This window comes from Elgaria multicarinata, chromosome 8, assembly GCF_023053635.1.
Source record: "Elgaria multicarinata webbii isolate HBS135686 ecotype San Diego chromosome 8, rElgMul1.1.pri, whole genome shotgun sequence".
Classification (NCBI taxonomy): domain Eukaryota; kingdom Metazoa; phylum Chordata; class Lepidosauria; order Squamata; family Anguidae; genus Elgaria; species Elgaria multicarinata.
Genome location: NC_086178.1, coordinates 9,122,969 through 9,149,609, shown reverse-complemented (window position 1 = coordinate 9,149,609; position 26,641 = coordinate 9,122,969). Strand labels below are relative to the sequence as shown.

The 26,641-nt window shown below is 42.1% G+C and overlaps 1 protein-coding gene across 1 annotated transcript in view; it reads right to left on the bottom strand.

Annotated features, from left to right (window-relative positions):
* Nucleotides 1-8,162: 8,162 nt before the first annotated feature.
* The window catches only part of LOC134402414 (cytochrome P450 2J5-like), a 44,290-nt gene continuing 25,811 nt past the window's right edge, over nt 8,163-26,641 (bottom strand). The window contains exons 7-10 of the mRNA XM_063131844.1: nt 25,204-25,345; nt 20,917-21,104; nt 19,362-19,503; nt 8,163-8,353 (exon numbers count right to left, since the gene is read on the bottom strand). Of these exons, the coding sequence (XP_062987914.1) occupies nt 8,163-8,353; nt 19,362-19,503; nt 20,917-21,104; nt 25,204-25,345 (663 nt within the window). The remainder of the gene's footprint in view (nt 8,354-19,361; nt 19,504-20,916; nt 21,105-25,203; nt 25,346-26,641) is intronic.

The window sequence follows — 26,641 nt, the reverse complement described above, 5'->3', positions numbered from 1 at the left end:
TCCCCGCCCCCCCTGCAACCCCCTCCACCACATGGACGGTGGTGGCTGCAGAGCCAGATAAGCAAAACTCCCCCCGCCCCCATGCCTGTTTCACTGGCTTCAATTGAGGCCCTGGCTTCAAGCCGGAAGAGAAAACCGCTGCCTTTTCCAGCATGACGCCTGGGCCTCAATTGAAGCTCACAACGGATCGTGACGGAGGCAGGTAAGCCACCCTCCCCCCTGCCCCTTACATGGCTCCATCACTGTTGTTGCATGGACTCCCCCCCACTTACTTGCATCCAGAGGTCTGGATCCAGGAAAACTGCTTCGCCTTGATCCGTAGGCCCCTGGACCCGATTCACCTCCACCTTTGTCAAAGGCAAATCAGGCCGCCCCGCTTTTGCTTCTCCAAACTGAAGCGAAATGGAGCACAGCCCTAATAATAATTCTTACCCCCTCTCTCTCTAGATTTAGGCAGGGTACAACATGTATACTACTACATTATTAAAAGCAGCACATTACTAAAAAGGCTTGAATTCTTAAAATTGGTTCTCCCACCCTAGGGCCTTCAAGCGGCAGCTGGACAGCCATCTGTCAGGAAAGCTTTAAGGTAGATTCCTGCAACGAGCAGGGGATTGGACTCAATGGCCTTATAGGCGCCTTCCAACTCTACCATTCTATGATTCTATGAATGGAGTTTTCACACTAAGTTGACTAACATGTCTGAACTGAGCCACTGTGTTTTGGTGGAGGACAATGACAGGACCATAAGATGGACATTCTGTGAATACTACCAGGCTTCACTATGAAACAAAGCCTTAAGCTGGTTTTGAGTAGAGGTGTGCTCTGCTCTAATTAGGATCGGAGAATCAGAAGTGATTTGGCCTGCTCCGCCTTGCCCAGAGGCAGAGTAGAAGCGGACCGTGGACCCTTAGAAGCAAGGCGAAGAGAAGCGCCCATTTTCGGAGTGCTTCTCTTTTCGCAGAGCGCTCCGATCGCCATTTTGGAAAATTTCGCCCATAGGATTGACTTGCGGAAATGAATAGGGGATAACTATGTTGTTTTTTAAGCCATCTTTCTGAAACGTCTTGTGCTTAGAGAGTCTTGGCTGAGGTCATTTTGAGCATACTCTCAGCTCTCTGTGTGCGGTTCGCTTGCTAGAATTTTTGGAAAAATCGGGTAAAACAGCAGGAAAATGTACCTTTTTCGAAGGGCTGAGGGGCAGAGTCAACTCCCGGTCATGATCACATGATCCCAAAGTTGGAGGAGGGGATAGGCAAAACAGGTAATTTGGGATCCTAGGAAACTTCTCTTTCTACTCTGAATGGACTTTTCCCAGTGTATTTTAAAACAGTAGCCCCAACAAATGCACAAACACAACCTGAAATCATATACTAAGCAAATAAATAACAGGTAGGAAACACAGCACTACTTCCCACCCTAACCTTTCTGCGCTCACTTAGGCTTTTGGAAGTTCCAAATCAATTTTTCAAGTGTGGAAGAAGATTCATATAGGTTTATCTCTACTCCCCAATTTATGGCATGTTGGGATTTCCTTTGAAATGGCCCCATTGAGCTTTCTGCAGCTTTAAATCCCTGAGATACTGGGGTGTCCGATTTTCATAAATTCCCCAAAAATCAGGGCATAATGGAATTGGCTTGAGTCTTGGCAGGCATGTGTATCCATGGATAATCTATCATGGTGCCGAGTTTGAGGTTTCTAATGTGAAAATTGATGGAGATATCAAAAGGGGTGTGAATTGGGGTTATGAGTGGTGTGTTAGAGGTTAGAGCCCCGCCAGAAATCAGGGGATGATGAGATTTGCTTGAAACTTGGCATGAATGTGGACCTAGATGGCATCTGTGAGGGTGCCCACTTCCATTTTTTTATCTGTCGAAATATCAGAGAACAGTCCATGTCTGAAAATTGGATGTCCGATTTTCATAAATTCCCCAAAAATCAGGGTAAGATGGGATTGGCTTGAAACTTGGTGTCCATCTGGACACATGGAAAAGCTGTCATGGGACTGAACATGAGGTTTCTGACGTGCAAATTGACATATTTGTAGCATGGTACTTGATTTGGGGTGAGTTTAAAGGTTTAAGCCCTGCCAAAAATCAGGGAATGATGGGATTGGCTTGAGTCTCAGCATGCTTGTGTATCCATTGATAATCTATCATGGTGCCAAGTTTGAGGTTTTTAACATGAAAATTGATGGAGATATCGAAAGGGGTTTGAATTGGGGTTATGGGTGGTGTGTTAGAGGTTAGAGCCCCGCCAAAAATCAGGGGATGATAGGATTTGCTTGAAACTTGGCATGAATGTGGATCTAGATGGCATCTGTGAGGGTGCCCACTTCCAATTTTTTTATCTGTCAAAACGTTGGAGAACAGTCCATGTCTGCAAATGCGGTGTCCGATTTTCATAAATTCCCCAAATATCAGGGGACGCTTGGATTGGATTGAGTCTTGGCATGCGTGTGTATACATCCATGAAGTGTCATGGTGCCAAACTTGAGGTTTCTAACTTTAACAGAAAAAAGTTGTAGACTTTTTTGTATTTCAATGAAAGCCTATGGGGGGGGGGGAAGCAGAGCTCGGATCCGGATCCGGAGCTCCGCAGCGGAGCGGAGCGGACTATAGGCAGAGCAGGGTGGAGCGAAGCGGCCCGATCTGCAAATTGCAGATCTGGAAGAGAAGCGGATCATGGGGGTCCGTGCACACCCCTAGTTTTGAGTCATCGTAACTTCTTAACTCCTCCACCTATCCTTCAGAAACTTTGCAGGTTACATGCCTGGAAAAACCTCTGTGATACCATTTTCATACAACATTTCCTACCACCCAATGACTGAAGACTACCCTTCCTCTGTACCTATCCTTAGAAAATCTTGCATGTTTTTTTGTTTGTTTTTTACTTAGGAGCACCTCAAGAGTGTTTGTCATTTTCAGAACAATGGTCCACAAGAAACATAGGGGTATAAGTGCATCCTCTTATGGAGGCCTTCAAAACATCAAGGCCACTCTACTGCTGTAGTTATGGTATTCCACTATGTTCTGCTGTGTGTCAAGGAGTGGCTATGGTGACTATTGCAGTAGGAATGTCCCCTGGCTACACCTCCTTAGTTCCAACAGGCTAAAGTCTGCCAGCAGATCACAATAGAGCAGATCTCTCCGCCCTCTGCCCAGACTGGCTCAAAACAGCCTCCTATTCATTGGCATAAATGCCAGCCAAATGGAAAAATGGACATTCTACACACATAATACACCCAGAAGTGGAAGAGGTGGGACAAGAGAGGCAGCCAGGTCAAGTATTGCTTTGTCTTTGTGGAGGAAGGCTAAACTTTTGAGTACTGCAGGAAGGATGAACTTTTGGAGTGTTTCTCCATCTGAAGTCGGTAGAAATTAGGGCTGTACATGGACCCCCCTGAGCCACTTTGTGGCGTCATCTGGAACTTCTGGATCAGGTCCTATCCTGTTCGGGCTGATCCGCACATCCCCTGCTGTGCTCTGCGGAGCAAGATCCAGCTCCACCGGCACCAGCTAAGCCATCCCCCCACCCCCTTACTTGTGTCTGTCATCACAGGCTTTAATTGAGGCCCCAGCTTGAAGCCAAAAGAGGCCTTGGTCTTCACTTCCAGCTTCAACTGGGCCTCAATTTTAACCCGCAACGGACTGCAATGGACCATGACGGACACAGGTAAACCTCCCTCCTCCCTGCCCCCTTACCTCAAATTCTCCCCTACAGCACTAAGCTGTCGGCGCTGTTGTTGTTGTTGCTAGCTAAATCACACCCTGGGCGGCAATGCTCCTAAGTGTTGGGGGAATTAGTAGTATGGTACAAATTCCTCCTAGCAGTTCGCAAATCAACGGAAGCATGAGCGTTGAATCCTCAATGCATTTCTTTAGAGAAGTCTGCCAAAAACAAAATACCAGGCTGTTAGCATCAAATGATAACAAAGTAACTGTCTTACCCTAAATCACATAAGTAAGCATAACAGCTTTACAGTTCTCTTTGATAAGTCCTCCCTTCATATCAAAACAGCATACTCCCTCCTCTGGAAACAGCAGCAGCCTATGCCACACCCCACACACACCTGTGAAAGAGCGAACCTTTTACTTACTTCACCCAATCACCAACAGGTGTTCTGAGTTTACAAGTCTCTGTCAATAATTGACCAATAATTACTTTTAAAGTTAACACAAAAACCTGACTCTAAGATCCTTTGCATACCAGGAAATAGATTTAAGGGGGGGAATGTAAAAAATCATAAAAAATCAACAGATGACCCAATCCAATTCAAATTTGGTATGCTTAAAGCTCTCCTTAATATCTATTACTTTGCCAATTTTGATGTCTATATCTTTAAAACTTACGCAAATGAAAGCATTTGTTTATTTTTTCTTTAAAAAAATCAAATCCTGCTCCTGCGTCCCCAGTGGCAACTCAGAAAACAACAAATGATTTACTCAAAAAGTACTACCAAAATAGGATGGGTCCTTTGCCTTTGAAGCACAATTAAAGCAGGATGCATGGGCGTACTTAACAGTCAAAGCAGATTATAAACTGGAAAACTTCAGAGTACTTCACAAAAAAAGCAGATTATAAGCTGGAAAACTTCAGAGTCCTTTGACGCAACTTGCAGTGATTGCACAATATAACCCTGGTGTGATAAAAGCTCTTAGGGTGGATTCCTGCACTGAGAGGGGGATTGGACTCGATGGCCTTGTAGGCCCCTTCCAACTCTACTATTCTATTATTATTATTATTATTATTATTATTATTATTATTATTTATATAGCACCATCAATGTACATGGTGCTGTACAGAGTAAAACAGTAAATAGCAAGACCCCATGGGCAGCCTCCCCATGGCGCCACAAGAGAGAGGAGGGGGAATCGGAGCCATATAGCAGCTGTCACCCCTCCCCTCCTCTTTGAAACATGGCTTCTAAGCACCAACTACATGCTCAGCAGCCGATTCCTCATGAATTCCTCACCCACCACCCAATGACAATGGAGAGTGTGGTAAGTGATGGTGACAATCACATGGGCTGGAATGGGCATTCCCGGACACATTGGTGCCGCTCATCACAGCCTCCTTTCTTTTCTTTCTTTTTTAAAATTATAGTCTGGGGGAGCTATCTGGGTAGACAATGATTACAGATGCCTAGCCCTCCTTTTTAACTTTTAAACTATGTACTACAAAACGGTGCTTATTCCCTAGGCAGTTTGTTTGGCACCAAGGCAGCAGAAGCAAACTCTCCAGGTAAAACTTCCCCATCTGCACTTGTTTCTTATTTTTCATGACTCAGTTGAAACTGAGGGTGTTGTCTTTAAAGAATTCCATAGTCTAGATCAAGTATGAATTTAGAACTGCCTTCTCCTGTATGGACCTGCCCAAGCCTAAAGTTCAGCCTTGCTCTGTGTCCTGTCGCCATCATGTGGCAGAAGCCATTCCAAAACCACTGGTAGAAATTCTCTATTACGTTATACAAACACTCAAACTTTACATCTAAAATAGAATGTGTATGTGGGTCATGTTTTGGAATTCAAACGTTATTGCACCGGTGGAGATTATTTGTTTGTCAAGAGGGATGCCACTGTACACATCTGTTACTAGCTTGGGGTTTCACACAAGAGATGGCTACGTGAGCAGATGACGTAAGCATAACAAACTAGCAGAGAACAAAGGGAGGCTAAGACAGGATAACATTTGTTGGACTTTGGAATAGAATCATATGTCATCTGCAATAAAATACATAACATTAAAACATTGGCAAAGGGTTGCCAGCAAACATTAAAACTGAGACATTTTAAGCATCCACAAAGTGATGTGTATCATTTGAACCCTTTTGGAGGGAATGTAATTCATCCAATGTTATTTATTTTATTCTTTGTTGATGTCATTTTCTCTATGTTGGACAGACTAGGAGACCATTGAGAACTAACATTACTGAACATTAAAGTAAACTAAAAACTAAACATAACAACACACTTCTGGGACAAGAAGCACAGCCAGGAACTATTTGAAGAAGATTATTTGAAATGGAAGCAAACTGGAGCCCCATCCCGAATCACATTTATTTGTAATACGCTAATTCGTATATTTATATGATGGGATTACTGTAACATTATGTATTTCATAATCAGAGGTTGTGTGTAAACACTGAATGATGTTTCTATTGATATTTTCAGATTCTTGTGGTTTTCCACTCATTCCTACTTTCCTAAAAGCAAGACAGACATTTTATTAGATAAGTAAATGTCACTTGTTAACTTTTGAGGATTCAGTATTCAGGTTTTTCTGCAGATTGCAGAGGGTTGGACTAGATGATCCTTGTTGTCCCTTCCAACTCTACATTCATTCTATGAAAATGGAAGCAAATACTGGAATTACCAGGGAGGAGGTTGAGGAATATAGTCTGTCACCCAACCCCCCTTGGATTAGCACAACCCATCACACAATCCCCTTGGATAATAATAATAATAATAATAATAATAATAATAATAATAATAATAATAATATTTCTTACCTGCCTCTCCATAGAGACTAGGCCAGCAGCTGGATCTGACCAACCGGGAAGTGAACCAGAAAGACGGCCAGTCCATGTCAGACACCCACCTGCTTGGACTAAGGTCTATGTTATGTAATGTTGGGATGTGGGATTATGGAGGTTTCTTAAGAGGGGGAGAAATGTGGAGATGGTATAGTAGTGTATCTTTAAGAGAGCAAGGATTAGATCCAGCTGGAGGCTGGGCAATCTATAAGGGGAAATTGGGGATAGCTTTGAGAAGGCTTAGTCAGGCATACGGCTATGCTGCCGGCCTTGCAAGGCATACTTTAAATAAAGGATTTATATTTATACTTTTTAACCTTGCCTCTTTTTGGATACAACAATACATTGTAAAAAAAACCTTAAAAAATCCCAAAACATTCCAAAAACATCTTAAAATTCTACTGGATAGGCCTGCCAGAAGAGATCAGTCTTTATAGTTTTCTTGAATGCTGGTAGACTGTTAAGTTGACGAGTCTCCTCCTGCAGGCCATTCCACAGTCTGGGAGCAGCAGAAGAGAGGTCTTCTGTTATTACATGGTAGTAGTAAAGTTTATAAACTGTTTTAAAGATTAGATGACCAACATGTTTGTTGTTGTTATTGAGTCATTTTTAATTTTAATGTATTCCTCCCCCAGCCGTTATTTTTCCAACTGGGATTTCTGTCTCTTTGAAAGGTTTACATACAGCAGTCATAGTTGTGGAGGGACACAACACGGGGAGTGTGTCTCACCAGCCCCACCCCACATGCACACACTTCCCCCCCAATAACCCCCAGCTCCTCCTTGTTCCTGTGGGCAAAACATATGTGCACATGCATGATAGTATTCTCACACAGCCACTGTGTGGCTGGAGCAGATGTCTTCTAGAGGGACAGGGGTTGGGTAGGCAGCAGTAAAAATTGGGAAATAAATGGTACCAAAGAATGTGTTTGATGAAAAGGGGCCCCTTCTCCTTCTTCGAAAGGCCCAGAAGAAGAAATGCCTAATTTTATAACTGTCAGCCTTGCTTTGGGTAGGGGAAAGTCAAACACACTTCCTCTATGGGGAGGCTCAGAGAAAAAAGGCAAACACGCAAGCTGAAAGTAGTATCTTTTATTGGCTCACCAGTTCATTCACTGGCTAAAGTTCATAAAAGTTCAGTTTCTTTTGGAAGCTCTGATAAAGTGCGTTAAACATGGATTAAGAGATTAAGTACAGTCTTGTAAAGCCACAGTGGATGGAGAAATTAGAAGTGCATCTCCTCACACACACAACTCGCCTCAGTTAGCTACAATCATGGTTCAAGCCAACTTTTGTGACTGTCCTAACTGAGCTCTTTCTGCAACCAGGAGAGATAAGGGCTGTTTCTACACCTGCCTTTTTCCCCAGGATCGTCCCAGGATCATCCTTGAATGTCCAAATGACACACAGGGGATACTGGGAGCAGGCAGGGACAACCCCTCCATTTTCCTGGGATAATAATTAGGTGTGGAAAAGGCCAAGGATGCATTGGTTAACCCTCTCCAATCACACAGAAAGAATTCAGCATTTGTGCATAAACATCAAAGTCAGGGTGGGGATTTCGTAACAGAGAATAAGGAAGGAGAATTTTGCGGTAATTAGTAAGCTTTTCTAAATGCATTTATGTTTATGAAAAGCTACGGTGAGGAACTGCACAGATTTTATAAGGATGGGGAGATAATGTGAGCCCTACTATAGCATCTAGTCTGAGTTTGCTCACTCCTTCTGGCAGCTGCAACCTGAACGCCCTCAGCAGGCTGGTCAAGAAGATGAAGCGTTCAATCCTTGCCAGCTGCTCCCCCGGACACACCCGAGCCCCTGTGGAGAAAGCCAAGGAGAGGCAGCCGGTGAGTAACAATCTCTTCTGGAACAGCATGTGCATCTGAGAAAGGAACATGTGTTGGTAGCTTCTTCCCCACCTCATAACCCAAAGTAACCCATGAGGAACTGTTGTATAGCATACAGCATCTTAAATTAAACAATAGAGATTGCAGGGAATGGGACTGAGAAAGAGTGTAAGACCTTTTGTATATGCAGCTGTTAATTTGCTACATCCCCTTTTGGTTTCATTGAAGAATTGAAAGCTGAGCACCATCTGAGCATTTATTTCTTTTGTACTTTTATGATAGATCACCTCTAAGTGGCACACTGCTATAGCTCAAAAGCGCAAATACACAAGAAGAAATTGTGTCTTCTTTCACTTTCACAATTAAATGCTGTATTTTTGTTGCTCAAAAAAAACCCTCACCTATAGCACTGGTTAGATACAGAACTGACTGGAAAGTCATATCATCATCTGGAGAATCCATAATTAACCATGAGTAGTGAATGACAAGGGCATATTAAATGCCTCATGTAGAAAGGCTTTATGAACTGCTGGCAACCAGAGCTGACACTACAATGGTAGTAGTTTGACAATGCAAATGCTCTCAGTTCTCTCTTGGAAAAAGAAGAAACCTCCATCATCCAAAAGTTGAATTTAATGTATTTTTCAGATATTTTACTAACACAGAATACTGAGATATTCTACATGTCAAATAGGAAAGTAATTAAAAACAGGATGTATTTGAAAAATGTTCTGAGGCAAAGTTAAATGCTCAAGATGTACAGCTGATTCAGCTTCAGGATGAGCTTCGACGTTGTAACATTCGCATCAAGCAATTTGCTGAAGAACCAGGAGAAGATTTGAGGAAAGTTGTATTGAAGTGGTTCAACGACATGATGCCTGATGCGGATATAAAGGACAGCGACTTGGAAAGAATCCACAGAGTGGGAGGAGTAAAGTACAAGGGATCATCTAGAGATTTGCTTGTGAAATTTGGCAGTTATTATAAGAAGGAGTTAGTAATGAAGAAGCTGAGAGCTATGGCTATGATTAAATATAAAGGCAAAGCAGTGCTAGTTTTCAACGATCTTTGTCAGCAAACACTCCAATGGAGGCGCAGCATCAAGCCAATAACTGAAACATTAATAAAAAATGTAGTGAGATATGCTTGGGGTTACCCGGTTTTTTTAAAGTTCTCCCATGCTGGGAATGATTATAGAATAACCTCTCTGGAGCAAGGAAGGGAGCTGATGAAGAGATTGGGGTTAATGAAGAATGGAAGTGTTGGAGCTGGGGAAGAGAATGGAGCAATGGCAGGAGCATCTGGGATGGGGTAAAGAGAAATGTTATGAGATAATTGATATGATAATTAATTAAATACAGAGATCGGGTCGTCATGGCGGGGCACCGCCTCCCCCCTCTCCCCTAATTGGGTGGCCGGAGTAATAGACTCGCGGGGATATGGGGAGGGGGAAAGTAGGGGGTGGGAGAGGGGGAGGGGGGTTATTAGGGAGGGAGGGAGGGAGACGATGGGGGGGTTAGGGTTTATTGTTATATTTGTTGTTGTATTTGTTTATGAGGTAGGAGGGGGGAGTATTATGTGTGGAATTTGTGTTTTTATGTAAGTAATTTTGAATTACTGAGCACGAGGGATCGGAAGAGATTTCAAAAGGGTGATTATGGATAAAAAGATAAAAGTATCAACACTCAATGTTAAAGGTTTGGGGGCAGTCGTGAAAAGGAAGAGAATAGAACAATTATTTAATAAAGAGGGATCAGATATTATAATGGTCCAAGAAACACATCAAGGCTCCGAGAATTCGAATATGATAAAATTAAGGTGGCTAGCCTATTATGAAAAGTCATTAGGGACATCTAAAAAAAATGGAGTGGCCACCTTGATTTCAAAAAAAAGTGGGTTCGTATTAGAAGAAGTAAAAAAGGACGATAAAGGCAGATATCTTATGTTAAAAGGTAAAATTGAGGGAAAGGTTTATACTTTGATTAATGTTTATGCCCCAAATGAGAGGCATAGAGAGTTTTTTATAAAGTTGTTTAAAGAAATAGAAGAATTTAAGGAAGGATATGCTATATTAGCTGGGGATTTTAATATGGTTATGGATAATAAACGAGACAGGTCAAATCCCACTAAGGTTGAAAAGAGGAATAATATGACTATACTGAATAAATTGGTAAAAGAAAATGGTTATCTAGATTCGTGGCGTTTACTTAATGGGAATAGGCCTGGGTTCTCATATTTCTCCCCAGTTCATTATACATACTCCAGGATAGATTATATATTTGTTTCAAAAGATTTTGCAACGAAGATTTGTAAGATGGAAATAGGGGTAATAAAAGTAACTGATCATGCCTTGTTAAGTTTAGAATTTACAGTTAAGAAAGATTATAAAGAGGCATATAGATGGAAGTTGAATACAAAGATATTGAAATATAATAAAGTAGTAGAGAAAATTCAGAAGGAACTGTCGGAGTCATGGGAAATAAACGAAAAAGGAGGAACAGCTGGGTCAGTCATTTGGGACACCATGAAGGCCGTAGTAAGAGGAATCTGTATTAGAGAAACCTGTACTTTAAAAAGACAACAACGGGTAGAGCAGGATAAGTTAGAGATAGAAATTAAAAATTTGGAGGAAAGATATTGGAGAGTTAAAGACAAATATAAATTAGTGGAAATACAAGCTAAGAAGAAACAATTAGAAAATTTAAATATAGAGGAGGTTCAAAAGAATTTATTGTATATGAAGAGGGAATATTTTGAAAATAGCAATAAGAACTCGAGGTTGCTCGCCAAGCTCACACAAAAAGAAAAAGGAAGGAATGGGATAGAAACGTTGAAAGATAGCCGAGGGAATTATTGTCATGCAATGAAAGCCAAAATAAAAATTTTTCAGGAATTTTATCAGGAATTGTATAAGGGTAAAGAAATTCAACAAGAAAAGGTGGAGGAGTATATTGGAAGGTTTATAAAGAAGGGAATAAAATTAGAATATAAGGAGTTAATGGAGTCAGTAATAACTCAAAGAGAAATTGAAGAGGTTATTGATAAGTTAAAAGTTGGTAAATCACCGGGAGCAGATGGATTGGGTCCAGAATACTATAAGGTCTTCAAAGATTACTTGGTTCCAAAATTAATGGAACTTTATAATAGGATATTATTAGGAGAGAAGATACCTGATTCATGGGAACATTCAGTGATAATTCTGATCCCAAAACCAGACAAAGATTTGACTAATCCCGATTCTTATAGACCTATTTCTTTAATAAATCAGGATGCCAAAATTTTTACATCTATTATGGCTAAACGGCTAAATAAATTTTTGGCAGAATATATAGGAGCAGATCAATGTGGGTTTGTGGTAGGAAGGCATATGCATAATTTAGTGGGTAGAGTTTTAAATGTAATAAATGTAATAAAAAAAGCAAATATTAAGGCAGGTATTATGGCATTGGATATTTTTAAAGCTTTTGATTGTGTGAGCTGGCAGGCACTAAAGAGTATTATAGATAAACTGGGATTTGGAAATAAATTTAAAAATGTAATAGAACAGTTATATTCCCAAAATACGGCGGTAGTGGTGGTAAATGACGGACTTACTGAAAAGATACGACTAGCCAGAGGAACAAGACAAGGATGTCCGCTCTCGCCGGTCCTGTTTGTAATGGTTATGGAAGTTTTGGCGAAGGCACTAAGGGAGGATGAAGAGTTAGAAGGAATTGGAGAGGTAAGGGAAATAAAGTTAAACATGTTCGCGGATGATACTTTATTGACCATTAAGAATCCATTAAGAAAATTAGAAAGAGTTAAATATCAGTTGAGGGAATTTGAGAAAATTACAGGGTTAAAAATAAATTGGTCAAAATCAGAGATGATGCTATTTAACTATACTAAGAAGGAAGAAAAGGATTTGGCACTTAAGGGAATGGAAGTGAAAGTCAAGGACGAGATTAAATACTTAGGAATTAAAATTACCAAAAATTTAGAAAATTTAGAAAGGGAAAATTTAACGAAGTTAAAGAAGGAGGTATTAGAGAAATTGGAGAAATATAAAAGATTAAATTTATCTTGGTTTGGGAGAATAGCTTTGATAAAAATGAAGATATTAGCTAAAATTAATTTTGTATTTAGGATGTTACCTATAAAAATATCAGAAACCGAGATAAAAAGTTGGCAAAATATTATTAATAAATATTGTAATGGAGAAAAGAGAGCAAGAGTGAATAAAAATAATTGGTACCTAAGCCAAAAAAAGGGCGGAATGGGTCTCCCAAACATAAAATTATATTACGTAGCAAATAGATTAAGACATGTTGTAGAAGCAATTATGGGAGTAGGAGATTTATATTGGATGGAAGAAAAAAACATAAGTAAGGTAGAGATGAATTTGGAGAATGTTTTTTTTAAAGATGGAGGAAGAAAGTGGGTTGGAAGTATAGATAATCCACTCCTGAGGACTCAATGGGAAATTTGGAGTAAATTTAAAGGGAAGCTGCTTCCGAGCAACTCTCCCTTAGCACCGATAATAATGTTAAAGAATTTCCCAGAGGATCTAAAGGGTAGATTGTGTAAAATATTAAAAGAAAAAAATAAAATAAAATTAAAGGATTGGTTAAGTGATATTAAAACAAGAGAGGATATGGAAAATTTGTTAAAGGAGAAGAAGCTATCGTGGTTAGAATATGGTCAATTAGAACAATGGAATAAAAAGTGGATTAAGGACAATAGAAAGTGTAGAAAGATGACGAGGTTTGAAGAATTAGTAGTAAGTAAGGAGAAAGGAAAAGGAGATAGTATAGTCTCAAAAGGATTAATGAGTGAAATATATAAAATATTGTTAGAGAAGGAGTTTAGAGAGAATACAGAGAAAATGGTTTGGGATAGGGGTGTGCACGGACCCCCCGCTCCGCTTCACTTGCAGATCCGCCATTTTTCGGAGCGGGTCGCTCCGCCCCGCCCCCGCTCCGCCCACTTCCGCTCCGCTCCGCCCGGAGCTCCGGATCGGATCCGGAGCTCCGTTTTTGCCCCCCCATAGGCTTGCATTGAAAGCTAAAAAAGTAAACAACTTTTTTTCCGTTGAAGTTAGAAACCTCACGTTTGGCACCATGACACCTCATGGGCGTATACACACACACGCCAAGTTTCAAGGCAATCCCATCATCCCCTGATTTTTGGCGAATTTTTGAAAATCGGGCACCCCATTCACACCCCTTGGGATAGCTCCGTCAATTTGCATGTTACAAACCTCAAACTCGGCACCAGGGCAGCTTATCCATGTGTCCACATGCACGCCAAGTTGCAAGCAAATCCCATCATCCCCTGATTTTTGGCGCGGCTCTACCCTCTAACGCACCTCCCATAACCCTAATTCACACCCCTTTAGATAGCTCCGTCAATTTGCACGTTAGAAACCTCAAACTCAGCACCATGATAGCTTATCCACGTGTCCACATGCACGCCAAGTTTCAAGGCAATCCCATCATCCCCTGATTTTTGGGGAATTTATGAAAATCGGGCACCCCATTCACACCCCTTGGGATAGCTCCGTCAATTTGCATGTTAGAAACCTCAAACTCGGCACCAGGAGAGCTTATCCATGTGTCCACATGCACGCCAAGTTGCAAGCAAATCCCATCATCCCCTGATTTTTGGCATGGCTTAACTCACCCCAAATTGTCCCATTCTACAACTACGTCAATTTGCACGTTAGAAACCTCAAACTCAGCACCATGATAGCTTATCCACGTGTCCACATGCACGCCAAGTTTCAAGGCAATCCCATCATCCCCTGATTTTTGGGGAATTTATGAAAATCGGGCACCCCATTCACACCCCTTGGGATAGCTCCGTCAATTTGCATGTTAGAAACCTCAAACTCGGCACCAGGAGAGCTTATCCATGTGTCCACATGCACGCCAAGTTGCAAGCAAATCCCATCATCCCCTGATTTTTGGCGCGGCTTAAACTTTTTAACTCACCCCAAATCAAGTCCCATTCTACAACTACGTCAATTTGCACGTTAGAAACCTATCCTTTGGTCCCATGACAGCTTACCCATGTGTCCCCATGGACACCAAGTTTCAAGGCAATCCCATCATCCCCTGATGTTAGGGGAACTTTTGAAATTTGAACACTCCAGTATGTCAGGGATTTAAAGTTGCAATTGCAGACAGCTCAATGGGGCCAGTTCCAAGGCAATCCCAACATGCCACGAGATAACCCTAAATCTTCTGGCACATTTGAAAAAGGGATTATTGAATTTGATAAAGTCTAAGTGAGCGCAGGAAGGACTTCTCCCCTGAGTCAAAGCAAGACACATACACCATCGCTGCAAGGCGGGAAGGGGAGAATTATTATTATTATTATTATTTATTTATATAGCACCATCAATGGAAAGCAGGCAGGCAGCATGCATTGTAGTGCCGCAAGGATGGCTTGAGCACTAACGCATAGCAAACCAACCCATAAGTGGGCGCAAAGTGAGGCAAAGATGGCTGGTTGTTTCTTTCTAAGCCAGCAGTTACGCCTTGAGGGGCACAGAGGAGGACGATTGGGAGCAAACCAGGCACCAGGCGGGCAGAGAGGCAGGCAGAGTAGGCGAGGAGTCAGTCCTGGCAGATGCCCCACCACAGCAGCACCCCGGGGGAGGCGGGCAGGCAGGCAGGCAGGCTGCGGGCATTTCTGGGGGCACAAGGAAGTGATGGCTGGTTTCTAAGCCAGCATTGCAGTTAGTCACGCATTGCAAACGCAAACCATCCCAGCGAGTCGGTCACCGAGGAGGACAGGCTAGCAGAGGGGCAGGCAGAGTGACATGTCATAGATCTAGTATTGGGGAGGAGTCAGTCCCGGCAGATGCCCCAACACAGTAGCACCCTGGGTGGGCATTGGAAAACGCCATCTTGTGGGTCAATACTTCCCCCACCCCATGTCCTGCAGGGTTGCCTGCCTAACCCTTGTGGGGATGGGAGATGGAGAGCTTAGAGTGGCAGTGCCAGCAGCAGCCTTCGGCTTTCCCCTGGAACCAGTCGCCTTGCCCGCCTCTTTCCCCAGCAAGATCGCCTGGTGCTGCCTATGAAGATGCATCTTCATGCTGCTGGTTCCATAATGCCCTGTCGATGAACCCCTGCTTAGGCTGAGTTTGCAGTGGCGACAGACAGCAAAGCGGGGATCCGCTCCCAACTCAAAGTGGTCCCACACGATGCTTGTCTTTCGTTTCTGTGGTGACACCACCAATTGCCCGCCTGAGCTCTCTGGTGTTGCCACAGAAACAGGGGTGTGGGATGAGACTGGGGAGAGAGCCTCGGCCTGCTGCTGCTCCTCCTCAGCCCCCACATCCTGGAGGCCCACCGCCTCCTCCTCCTCCCCCCCCTCCACTGTGCTGAGGACCTCGTCTAGGTCCATCAGCGGGCTCGTGGGCTGAAAGGAGAATGAAGGAGTTGGGGATACTCCTCCTCCTCTAATGGCACTGCTGCCACGTGCCTCTTGCAAACGGGCACTTTTCCCATTCCCACCCTCAAAAAGAGAACGCCGGGCACAAGTTGCAGAAGAGAGTGGCTCTGCCTGCTGCTTGTCCTGCTTCTGTTTTGGAGCAGTCAGCCAAGGAGTTGCCCGTTTGAGTTTCACAGGAGGAGAGGAAGCCCTGCTGGCAGACTGAGCCTTGCTGCTTTCAGCACGCCTGCTTTCTCTTTTCATGATGACTAACAAAATATTAATACTACTAATACTATGTATAAGGTACTACTAAGAATATGTATAAGAAGAATATAATATGTTTAAATGTAGGGAAATGGGACAAGAACAATAAAATATACTACTACTAATATGTATGAGAATATACTACTAAGAATATCTACAAGAATATAATAATATGTTTTAGAATATTACTAATAAATGTAGGGAAATGGGACAAGAAATGGGACAACCACTACTATAAGAAGAACAAAATATGAATACTACTACTAATATGTATGAGAATGTATACTAATAGACTACTAAGACTATGTCAAAGAATATAATAATAATATGTTTAAGAATAGGGAAATGGTGTGCGTATGCTTTCCCCAAAATGCTCAATCTGTGGCTGCCTGTTGAACTTGACAAAAGCAGCCCACTCCGTCGAAGTTACACAGAGAAGAAAAAGAGAATCCAATTTTTTTGGTATATTTGGTATATAGAAGATAGAAGGAAACACAATCAGGATTTAAGAGAGGGGAGGGGGAAAAAGAACCAACCACTACTATAAGAAGAACAAAATATGAATACTAATATAATATGTATGAGAATATATACTAATGGACTATGTGAAAGAATATAATAAAATATGTTTAAGAATATAAATGTAGGGAAATGGGACAAAAAGTGTGTGTATGCTTTCAAAAGAAAGCTTTCACAAAAGCAGAACAGTCAGGCTTTAATACAGGGAAGGGGGGGGGCAACCAACCCAACCACACACTCCAAAATTCAAAAATAAAGTTTATATTAAATCAAAGTAAGGGGAAAACACAGGGCAAACTAAGCTACAAGTCAGAAAGAAGCAAACAAACACACACACGCGCCAAACTAAACCTATATTAAATTAATCTATCTCCAAAGCAGGAGCACTAGCTAAGTAAGTGTTCCCTCCACGAACGCCAACCCACAAAGAGACACAAAACAGAAAGTTCTCAGGGTGGGTCTGCCTTAGTCCCCCCTCCAACGCTGGGATTGGAGGAGGATGCTTTCTGAGGAGATGAATTCTCATCAGGATTGGGAGTTGAATGTGCCTGTCATCGCTTCCAAAAAAATAATAATAATAAAAAAAAAAAACCCAAACCCCGATTTTTAAAAAAATATTGCACGTGAACCACAGCACGCAGAAAGTTGAGAGTGGTCTCAAAATGACCCCCATCCACGACTCTCTGTGCACAAGAATTTTCAGAACGATAGCTTAAACCCCCCCCCAGTTATCCCCGATTCTTTCCCTCAATGCAATCCTATGGGCGAAAAGCCGAAACGGAGCCCCGCGGTTGACCCTATTTTTAAAAAACTTCTAGCCCGCGACCCGTACGATGCAGAAAGTTGAGAGTGGTCTCAAAATGACCCCCATCCACGACTCTCTGTGCACAAGAATTTTCAGAACGATAGCTTAAACCCCCCCCCCAGTTATCCCCGATTCTTTCCCTCAATGCAATCCTATGGGCGAAAAGCCGAAACGGAGCCCCGCGGTTGACCCTATTTTTAAAAAACTTCTAGCCCGCGACCCGTACGATGCAGAAAGTTGAGAGTGGTCTCAAAATGACCCCCATCCACGACTCTCTGTGCACAAGAATTTTCAGAACGATAGCTTAAACCCCCCCCCCAGTTATCCCCGATTCTTTCCCTCAATGCAATCCTATGGGCGAAAAGCCGAAACGCAGTTTGAGCCCCGCGGTTGACCCGATTTTTAAAAAAATATTGCACGTGAACCACAGCACGCAGAGAGGTGAGAGTGGTCTCAAAATGACCCCCATCCACGACTCTCTGTGCACAAGAATTTCCAGAACGATAGCTTCAAAAACAACGTAGTTATGCGCGATTATTTGCCGCAATGCAATCCTATGGCGAAATGTTTTCAAGATGGCGACCGGAGCGCTCCGACTGAACTCGGAGCTCCGAAAAATGGTCGCTTCTCTTCGCCTTGCTTCTAGGGGGTCCGCGGTCCGCTCCTACTCCGCCTCTGGGTAAGGCGGAGCAGGCCAATCCGCTACTGCTTCTACGCTCCTAATCGGAGCGGAGCACATCCCTAGTTTGGGAATCAGATTTGAAGATACAGATAGGGCGACAGAGCTGGGAGGGACTATGGAAACAAAGAGTGTTGAGAAGTTTATCAGTAAGAATAAAGGAGAATTATTTTAAAATTTTATGGAGGTGGTACCTAACCCCGGTTAGATTGAATAAGATAAGTGATCAACATTCAGCAAATTGTTGGAGAGGTTGTGGGGAAAAAGGAACGTATTTACATATGTGGTGGCAATGCAAATATGTACAAAGATTATGGAAGATGGTGTTTTCAGAAATTGAAGAAATAGTGGGAATGAAAATAGAACAAACACCAAAAATAGCATTGCTGTCACTATTTGAAGAGATAAAGTGTGGAAAAGGAACTATAGAGCTGATATCGAGTTTGTTGGTAGCAGCACGGTTGATGGTAGCTAGGAACTGGAAGATCCAAGGGGAATATTCTATTGAAGAATGGTATAAAGAAGTATGGGATATAGCCATCAATGATAAATTGACATGTAACATTAAGTGGAGAAAAGGCATAACTAAAATAAATGAGTTCGAAGGAATTTGGAAACAGTTCCTAGTGTTTGTGTTTACTAAGGGAAGTGGGAAACCACCAGCAGAAGAAACGATTAGATTTTGGACTCAAGAATGATCCCGAGGTGGGGGGGTGCACTTTTATGTTAAGAGCGAAGATGTTATAGTTTGATAAGGTATATGTAATAGCTTTTGATATTGTACTCAACATTTATTCAAGATGTATGTAACAGATGTTTGATGTTATTTTTTTCTTATTGTGTTGTTTTAGTTATATTTGGTAATGTTTATCTATGTTTATATAGTGTTGAAAATGAATTAAAAAAAATTTTTTTAAAAAAATAGGAAAGTAATTCAGTGACTATTCTGCAACAATCATTGTCCGAAGTCAAACACTAAGAGGGCACTCCTATACAGATCTACTTAGAAGTATGGGGCCCACTGTCTTGTAACTTTAGAAAAAAATCACAGCAGAAATGGAGCAACTATAGCTTCGTTTTTTGAAAATGAAATCCTGATGCTCCATCAGTGTTGAAAATTGTGAGAAACAAGTTCAGACTTTGGTTTCAGGACAGATGGAATTGTATCTAATGAAAAGAATTGAGATTGTTTCAGCCTTGCCTGAAAGGAAGTCAGGTGATATTTCTTGTATATAACCCAGAAAACATGTCTATAAATCACAAGCTGGTTTGGATTACAGCATTTACCTGCACCAAATGGTAGAAATTCTTCTCTATCAACAAAATGTCCATCCTTGTCCAAAAAATGGTTTGGGTTGAACTCTTCCGGAGTCTCCCACCGCTCAGGATCAAGAAGAACAGAACGCAGATCTGCAAGAATATAAGCACCCTGCAAGAAAGGAACATTCGACAGAGAATGAAGTCAGAACGGCACCATTCAGGATTGTTCAGAACTTTCCCAGTAAAAATCATTGCAACCACACATACTTTTCTCGCATCTGAGGACTCACTCTGGATTGTGTATCTGATGGGCTTAAGGGATGACTGATGAATCCAGTTGGAGAGTGGAGCTTAATGAGTCCCCCTCCGCAAAAACTTTGTTCCACCTTCTGCTAGCTGACCTGACTTGCAGCGGTTTTGGCCAGGTAATAGATTTTCGGTGCTTCTAAATTTGCATAAATTAAAGCTGCTATTTGCTCAAATTTACATGATTTGCATAATTTGCAAAAATTACAAATGAAATTCACACAGAGGCAGACATTTCTGCTGCAATTTGTACAAATTATGCAAATTTGGGGCATAATTTCAACAATTTCTGGGATACGAAACAAGCTGAGTCAGGTGTCTTGTGACACCCAAAAGGACCAAATTTCCTAGTGCTGGACATATTTTGCAAAAATGTGGTGCTATTCTACATAGCTGGAGGGCAAAAGGGATTTTAGAAAAAGGAGTGTTGGTGGTGTCCACACCTTCAATCATTCAAAGCTTTTCCTTTTTAAAAGCTTCCTGTGCCCCGCTCGTGCTCTTCGCTCCTCTGATGCCATGTTTCTCGCCTGCCCAAGGGCCTCTACTTCCCTTGCTCGGCTTCGTCCATTTTCGTCTGCTGCCCCTTACGCCTGGAACGCTCTTCCAGAACATTTGAGAACTACAAGTTCAACCACAGCTTTTAAAGCTCAACTAAAAACTTTTCTTTTTCCTAAAGCTTTTAAAACTTGATGTTGTGCAGACTTCTACTGTTACTTTCTACTGTTAGTTTTTCCCTACCCTGTGCCTGCTTACCCTACCCTGTACCTGTTTGCATTCTCTTCCCCTCCTTATTGTTTTACTATGATTTTATTAGATTGTAAGCCTATGCGGCAGGGTCTTGCTATTTACTGTTTTACTCTGTACAGCACCATGTACATTGATGGTGCTATATAAATAAATAAATAATAATAATAATAATAATAATAATAATAATAATAATACCCTGCAATGACCATTTAGAGTATTTCTTCAGAGCATTCATTCATTCAAGTTATTATTTCCAGACAACCCCATATCTGAAGCTTTCTGGGCAGTGTTCAAGATTCCCAAATATTTCCCCACCCCAACATTCACCTGGGATGATGCCAGTAAGCCGAAGCTCTCTGGGCGGTTCACTTTCGGAGCTAGTGTTAGTCACTTTATGTTTTAACCATCTTAAATAATTTGGTGTCATTGGCAAATTTGGCCACTTCACTGCTAATTCAAGATAACTTATACACAAGTTGAAATAAATTGGTCCCAATGTAGATCCCTGTGAGACACACACACACCCTACCTTGGGAATGAGATAACGATTTACTTTCACATCCTCTGTACATTGTCTTGCAAGTCCAGCTAATAAAATATATTTTAAACGCTGCATCTCATGAATCACAGCATTAGTGTAGGGCAGTTTCCTTATGTCTTGGTAGCAGATTGAGTGTGATGAACTGAAAACATCTTCTATCTCCTTGTAGACTTTATCTGAGAAAAATAATGAAAATGGAATCTTTAGTTTGGATATAACTTTATTTCATAAAGCTTCAAATCTCATTGACAAATATTTATTCTACATGATGTTATTCCATTTAATTCTCTTAATGAATCACAAACTAAAATTGGTGTATTATTTATTTGTTTATTTCTTTCTTTATTACATTTCTACTAGGCATGTGCTCCGCTCCGATTAGGAGCGTAGAAGCAGTAGCGAATTGGCCTGCTCCGCCTTACCCAGAGGCGGAGTAGAAGCGGACCGCGGACCCCTAGAAGCAAGGCAAAGAGAAGTGGCCATTTTCAGAGCGCTCCTCTTTCCGCGGAGCGCTCCGATCGTCATCTTGAAAACATTTCGCCCATAGGATTGCATTGCGGGAAATAATCGCGGATAACTGGGTTGTTTTTGAAGCTATCGTTCTGGAAATTCTTGTGCCCAGAGAGTCCTGGATGGGGGTCATTTTGAGACTACTCTCACCTCTCTGCGTCGTGCGGGTCGTGTGCTAGAATTTTTTAAAAATCGGGTAAACAAACGGACAGCGCGGGTCAAACGGCGGTTTTCGCCCATAGGATTGCATTGCGGAAAAGAATCGGGGTTAACTGGGTTGTTTTTTAAGCTATCGTTCTGGAAATTCTTGTGCTCAGAGAGTTGTGGATGGGGGTCATTTTGAGACTACTCTCAACTTTCTGCGTCGTGCGGGTTGCGCGCTAGAATTTTTTTAAAAATCGGAGGGAAAAATACCTTTTTCAAAGGGCTGAGGGGCAGAGTCAGCTCCCGGTCATGATCCCATGATCCCAAAGTTGGAGGAGGGGATAGGCAAAATGGGTAACTTGGGATTCTGGGAAACTTCTCTTTCTTAGTCTGAACGGACTTTTCCCAGTGTTTTTTAAAACAGTAGCCCCACCAAATGCACAAACACAACCTGAAATCATATACTAAGCCAATAATAAGCCTAACTTTGGGGAACAACTGAAAAGATGTGGTGCAAGGGGATGAGCTCCCCTAGGGCATTTCATTGTGGATGTGCCCCCACTCTCTCCTGTACTTGGAGGGCCATCAGAGCCCTCCAAAGAGAGTAACCCGGTGGAGCAATGCCTAGCATGAGTTGAAGTGAGCGTTCTACTTCTCAGAGCTGTTGGTGAAGCAATGGCTTTCATGAGACGAACTGGCAGCTGCTTCCCTCTCCCCTGGGCACGTCCCCCTATTACTGGTAAAAGACAGATATAGCCTTTTTAAAAAAGTTCTTCTTGTTGTTTATTCAGCAACACTGCTGCTTTTAATTCCACCCCTCCTTTGTTTATTTATTGATTTATTCCATTTTATATGCATTACTGGCTTATCCTTGGCTCACTTCCTTATGCCCCCTGAAATGCCAGCTGCATGCCTGCCTGCCTTCCCTCCCTCCTCCCCTGCTCACCTTCCAGGGATGTTGTGTGTGTGTGGCTTTGACTCAGGGGAGAAGTCCTTCCTGCGCTCACTTGGAGTTTTGGAAGTTCCAAATTTTGCAGGTTTAAGCCCCGCCAAAAAACAGAGGATGATGGGACTGCCTTGAGTCTCGGCGTGTGTATGTATCCCTGGATAAGCTTTCATGGTGGTGAGTTTGAGGGGTTTTTTTAACGTGCAAATTGACGGAGCTATGGAAAGGGGTGTGAATGGATGTTGGATTTTCATAAATTCCCCAAAAATCAGGGGATGATGGGACTGCTTTAAGTCTGGGCATCCATGTGGACACATGGATAAGCTGTCCTGGTGCCGAGTTTGAGGTTTCTAACATGCAAATTGACGGAGCTATCCCAAGGGGTCTGAATGGGGTGCCTGATTTTCAAAAATTCGCCAAAAATCAGGGGATGATGGGATTTGCTTGAAACTCGGCGTGCGTGTGGACACATGGATAATCTTTCATGGTGCCGAGTTTGAGGTTTCTAACTTGAACAGAAAAAAAGTTGTATAATTTTTTAACTTTCGATGCAACCCTATGGGGGGGAAAACGGAGCTCCGAGCCGGATCCGGAGCTCCGAGCGGAGCAGAGCAGAAGTGGGCGGAGTGGGGGCGGGGCGAAGCGGCCCGATCTGAAAATGGCAGATCTGGAAGTGAAGCGGAGTGGGGGGTCCATGCACACCCCTAATTTCTACGTTACTAAATAGCTGAAGCACTCAGCTTAATACACTTTTATCCCACTTTTTCATCTAAAGATAAAAAAAAATACACGTTTAATTAACCTGTGAGGAAGGTTAGGTTGATAAATACAGGCTGACCCAAGGTCATCCCAATGAGTTTCATGGCTGTGTGGGATATTTTATTGATTCATTAACAATACTTGTATACTGCTTGATAAAACAAAATCTCTAAGTGGTTTACATGCCAAGATATTAAAAATCACTATTAAAACACACAGCTAATAAATAATTATGAAGCTGGTTTTCTCATTCTGACACACTACATTGCTGAACTGGGCTACACAGGCTGACCCTGGGGAATTGCCCAGGGTGCCGAGCTTATGGTGGCCCCGACCAAAGCTGAGGAGGCAGCTCTTTCAACAGGCACCGTAGGCTTTCTGGGTACCCTGCAAACGTGGCCATGGGCATGTGAGTGAGGGCAACAAAGGTGCCCCTTGTCAAGGGTGCTATATTTCCTAAGGCTGGACCTTGCCTGACCTAAGATAGGTTGAAACACCAGTGCTATCACCATAAAAATATATTGTAAAATTAATAAGAACTAGGTCCCAAAATATATGTTTGAGCTAAAGTTGAGTTCCATTTTTATGAAGTGTACCGCACTACATTTCAATTTGTTACATCTGTCAGAGTTGTTAAAATTGTCAATTCTTAGTTTTTGACTCTTTATAACAGTTTTATCTAGGCTGTGCTTTTGTATTTTGTGCTAAATGTTGGTAAGCCATACTGGTTCTGGCTTCTTAAAGGATGTTCATAACCTCATTTATTTATAGGTTTGTCCCATTTCATCATGAAAGATTCTAGGGACATAGGAAGCTGCCTTATACTGAGTCAGATCATAGGTCCATTTAGCCCAGTATTGTTGACGTTGACTGGAAGCAGCTCTCCACGATTTCTGGAAGGATTCGTTCTTTGCTCTACCTGAAGAAGCCGGGGATCAAACCAGCGAACTTCTCCATGCAAAGCATGTGCTCTGTCCCATTGAACTATATGATGACCACATTACACCAGTCTTAAAATCTCTTCATTGGCTGCCAATTAGTTTCCGGACAAAGTATAAAGTGTTCGTTATTACGTTCAAAGTTCTACATGGTTTAGCTCCAGGCTACCTGTGGGATCGCCTTCTCCTGTGCAATCCACCCTGCACACTCAGGTCCTCTGGGAAGAATCCACTTCAGCTAGAAAAACTAGATTAACAACTGTTACCCAGAGGACCTTTTCTTCTGCTGCTCCCAGACTGTGGAATGGCCTGCCGGAGGAGATTTGTCAACTTGACAGTCTTTTAGAATTTAAAAAAGCAATAAAGACTGATCTAGTCTGGCATGCCTATCCAGTGAAATTTTAGAATGTTTTCAGGATATTTTAAGAATATTTCAAAGACGTTTTAATCATGTATGGTATGTTTTAATCTGTTTTAATGTGTATTTTATATCATGTTTTTATAATGTTTGTTTTATACTTTGAATTGTTTTAGTTTTTGTGAACCATCTAGGGAGCTTCGGCTATTGGACAGTATAAAAATGCAATAATAATAATAATAATAATAATAATAATAATAATAATAATATATAATAATAATAATAATAATCTAAATTGGTGGCAATTGCTACATCTTGTGGTAGTGAATTCCATAATTTAACTATGCGCTGTGTGAAGAAGTGCTTCCTTTTTTTTGTTCTGAATCTCCCACCAATCAGCTTCATGGGATGACCCCATTGGGTTCTTGTATTTTGAGAAAGGGAGATGCATATTTTTGTACACGTCTATCATGCCTCCGCTTAACATTCTTTTTTTCCAAGCTAAACAATCCCAGCTGTTTACAAGCTTCCTCATCTTCGCGCATCATTTGATAGGAATAAAAACTTAAAAGAATGACATGATAGGGATCAAGAGTGTCCCTTGATCCCATCTCTCTGACCTTGGATATCTGGATGATTTGTCAGGAGGAGAAGTGCCCATCTCAGAGAAGTTGCAGTTGTCGCTGTTCCCGCAATGAAGAAGTCTTGAATACAATGAAACAGGTTCTCTTCATCATAGGTAGAGTTAGGTTCATTCCTGCTCTAATGTTGAAAGTGGAGAAAGGTAAAATTGAATTTAAAATTAATTATAGGCTGTTCGTCAGCATTTCCTTACCTTCTGTGCCATCCTTATTGTCCTAGCAACCTATTATGCCTCATAGTTGAATGTTTGGAGATACTTGTACTGACTAGGGTGACCATATTTTGGAAACCAAGAAGGAAGTCAACATGGTCGGCCCCCAAGGGGGCATGTCCAGCACCAAGGGAGCGTGCCCACCCGAACATAGACTTGGTCACATGTCTGATTTTACAGCACACATTTAAGACAAATCTGTTCTACATAACATCTTAATGCTAAAATCACTGAAATAAAGAACAAGTGAGAGATTCAATGTATCTGAAATTAACTTCACTCACTCCTACTTTTGTAGGTTTTGCTGTACTTTGAAGCTTTTGCTATACTCCGTGTGTTACATTCTCCCCTTCCCTCAAATATCTTTTCTGAGGCCATAGCTAGACCTAAGGTTTATCCCAGGATCATCCAAGGTTCGTCCCTGCCTGAGCACTGGATGCCCTGTGTGGCACTTAGATGAATAGGTTTGACCCCAGAACAATCCTGGGATAAACCTTAAGTCTAGCTACGGCCTATCTGTATCTTCACTCATTGCAAGCTGCTGTTGTTGTTAACAGGGTTTGCTACTGGCCGGCCGGATGGCTAGCTCTCTCTCTCTCTCACTCCCCCCAGCCACCCACCCAAATTCTCCCAATGGTCCAGGTAGGCTGCACACTTGTGGCTTGGGATATTGCTTATTGCAAGTTATGTTTGGTCTTGGTCATGTCTGGTGACTCTTACATTATTATTATTATTATTATTATTATTATTATTATTATTTCCCGCCTTTTGCCCAATACTTTAAAAACCTCTGTCATCAGCCGCCTCTCCTCCTGCACAACTCTGATGCACTCTTAAAACACTCTGTGTGTTGCAAGCCAGCCTCAGGACCAAGCTGCAGGTGCATCTGGGTTGCCTTCAGCCTCTCTCTGCCTTATGCCAGCCTGCCAGCCAACATTTCCAGCCTCAAATAATCCCCCACCCCCCCCTCTCTGCCAAAGTCTCCCAAAGGTCCAGCCAGGCTGTGCACTTGTACCCTGTGGCTGGGGGTAGGGCAACAGCTTATAGCTTGGTTGCATCCAGTGACTCTTGTTTTTTGGGGAAAAAACTCCACCAGCAGCCACCTCTGCCTGCACCAAAACTGGACTCTGAGACACTCTTTAAAAGGCTCTGTGTGGTACAGCAGCCTCTCAGGGCTCAGCTATAGCCATCTCTGAATTGTGTCT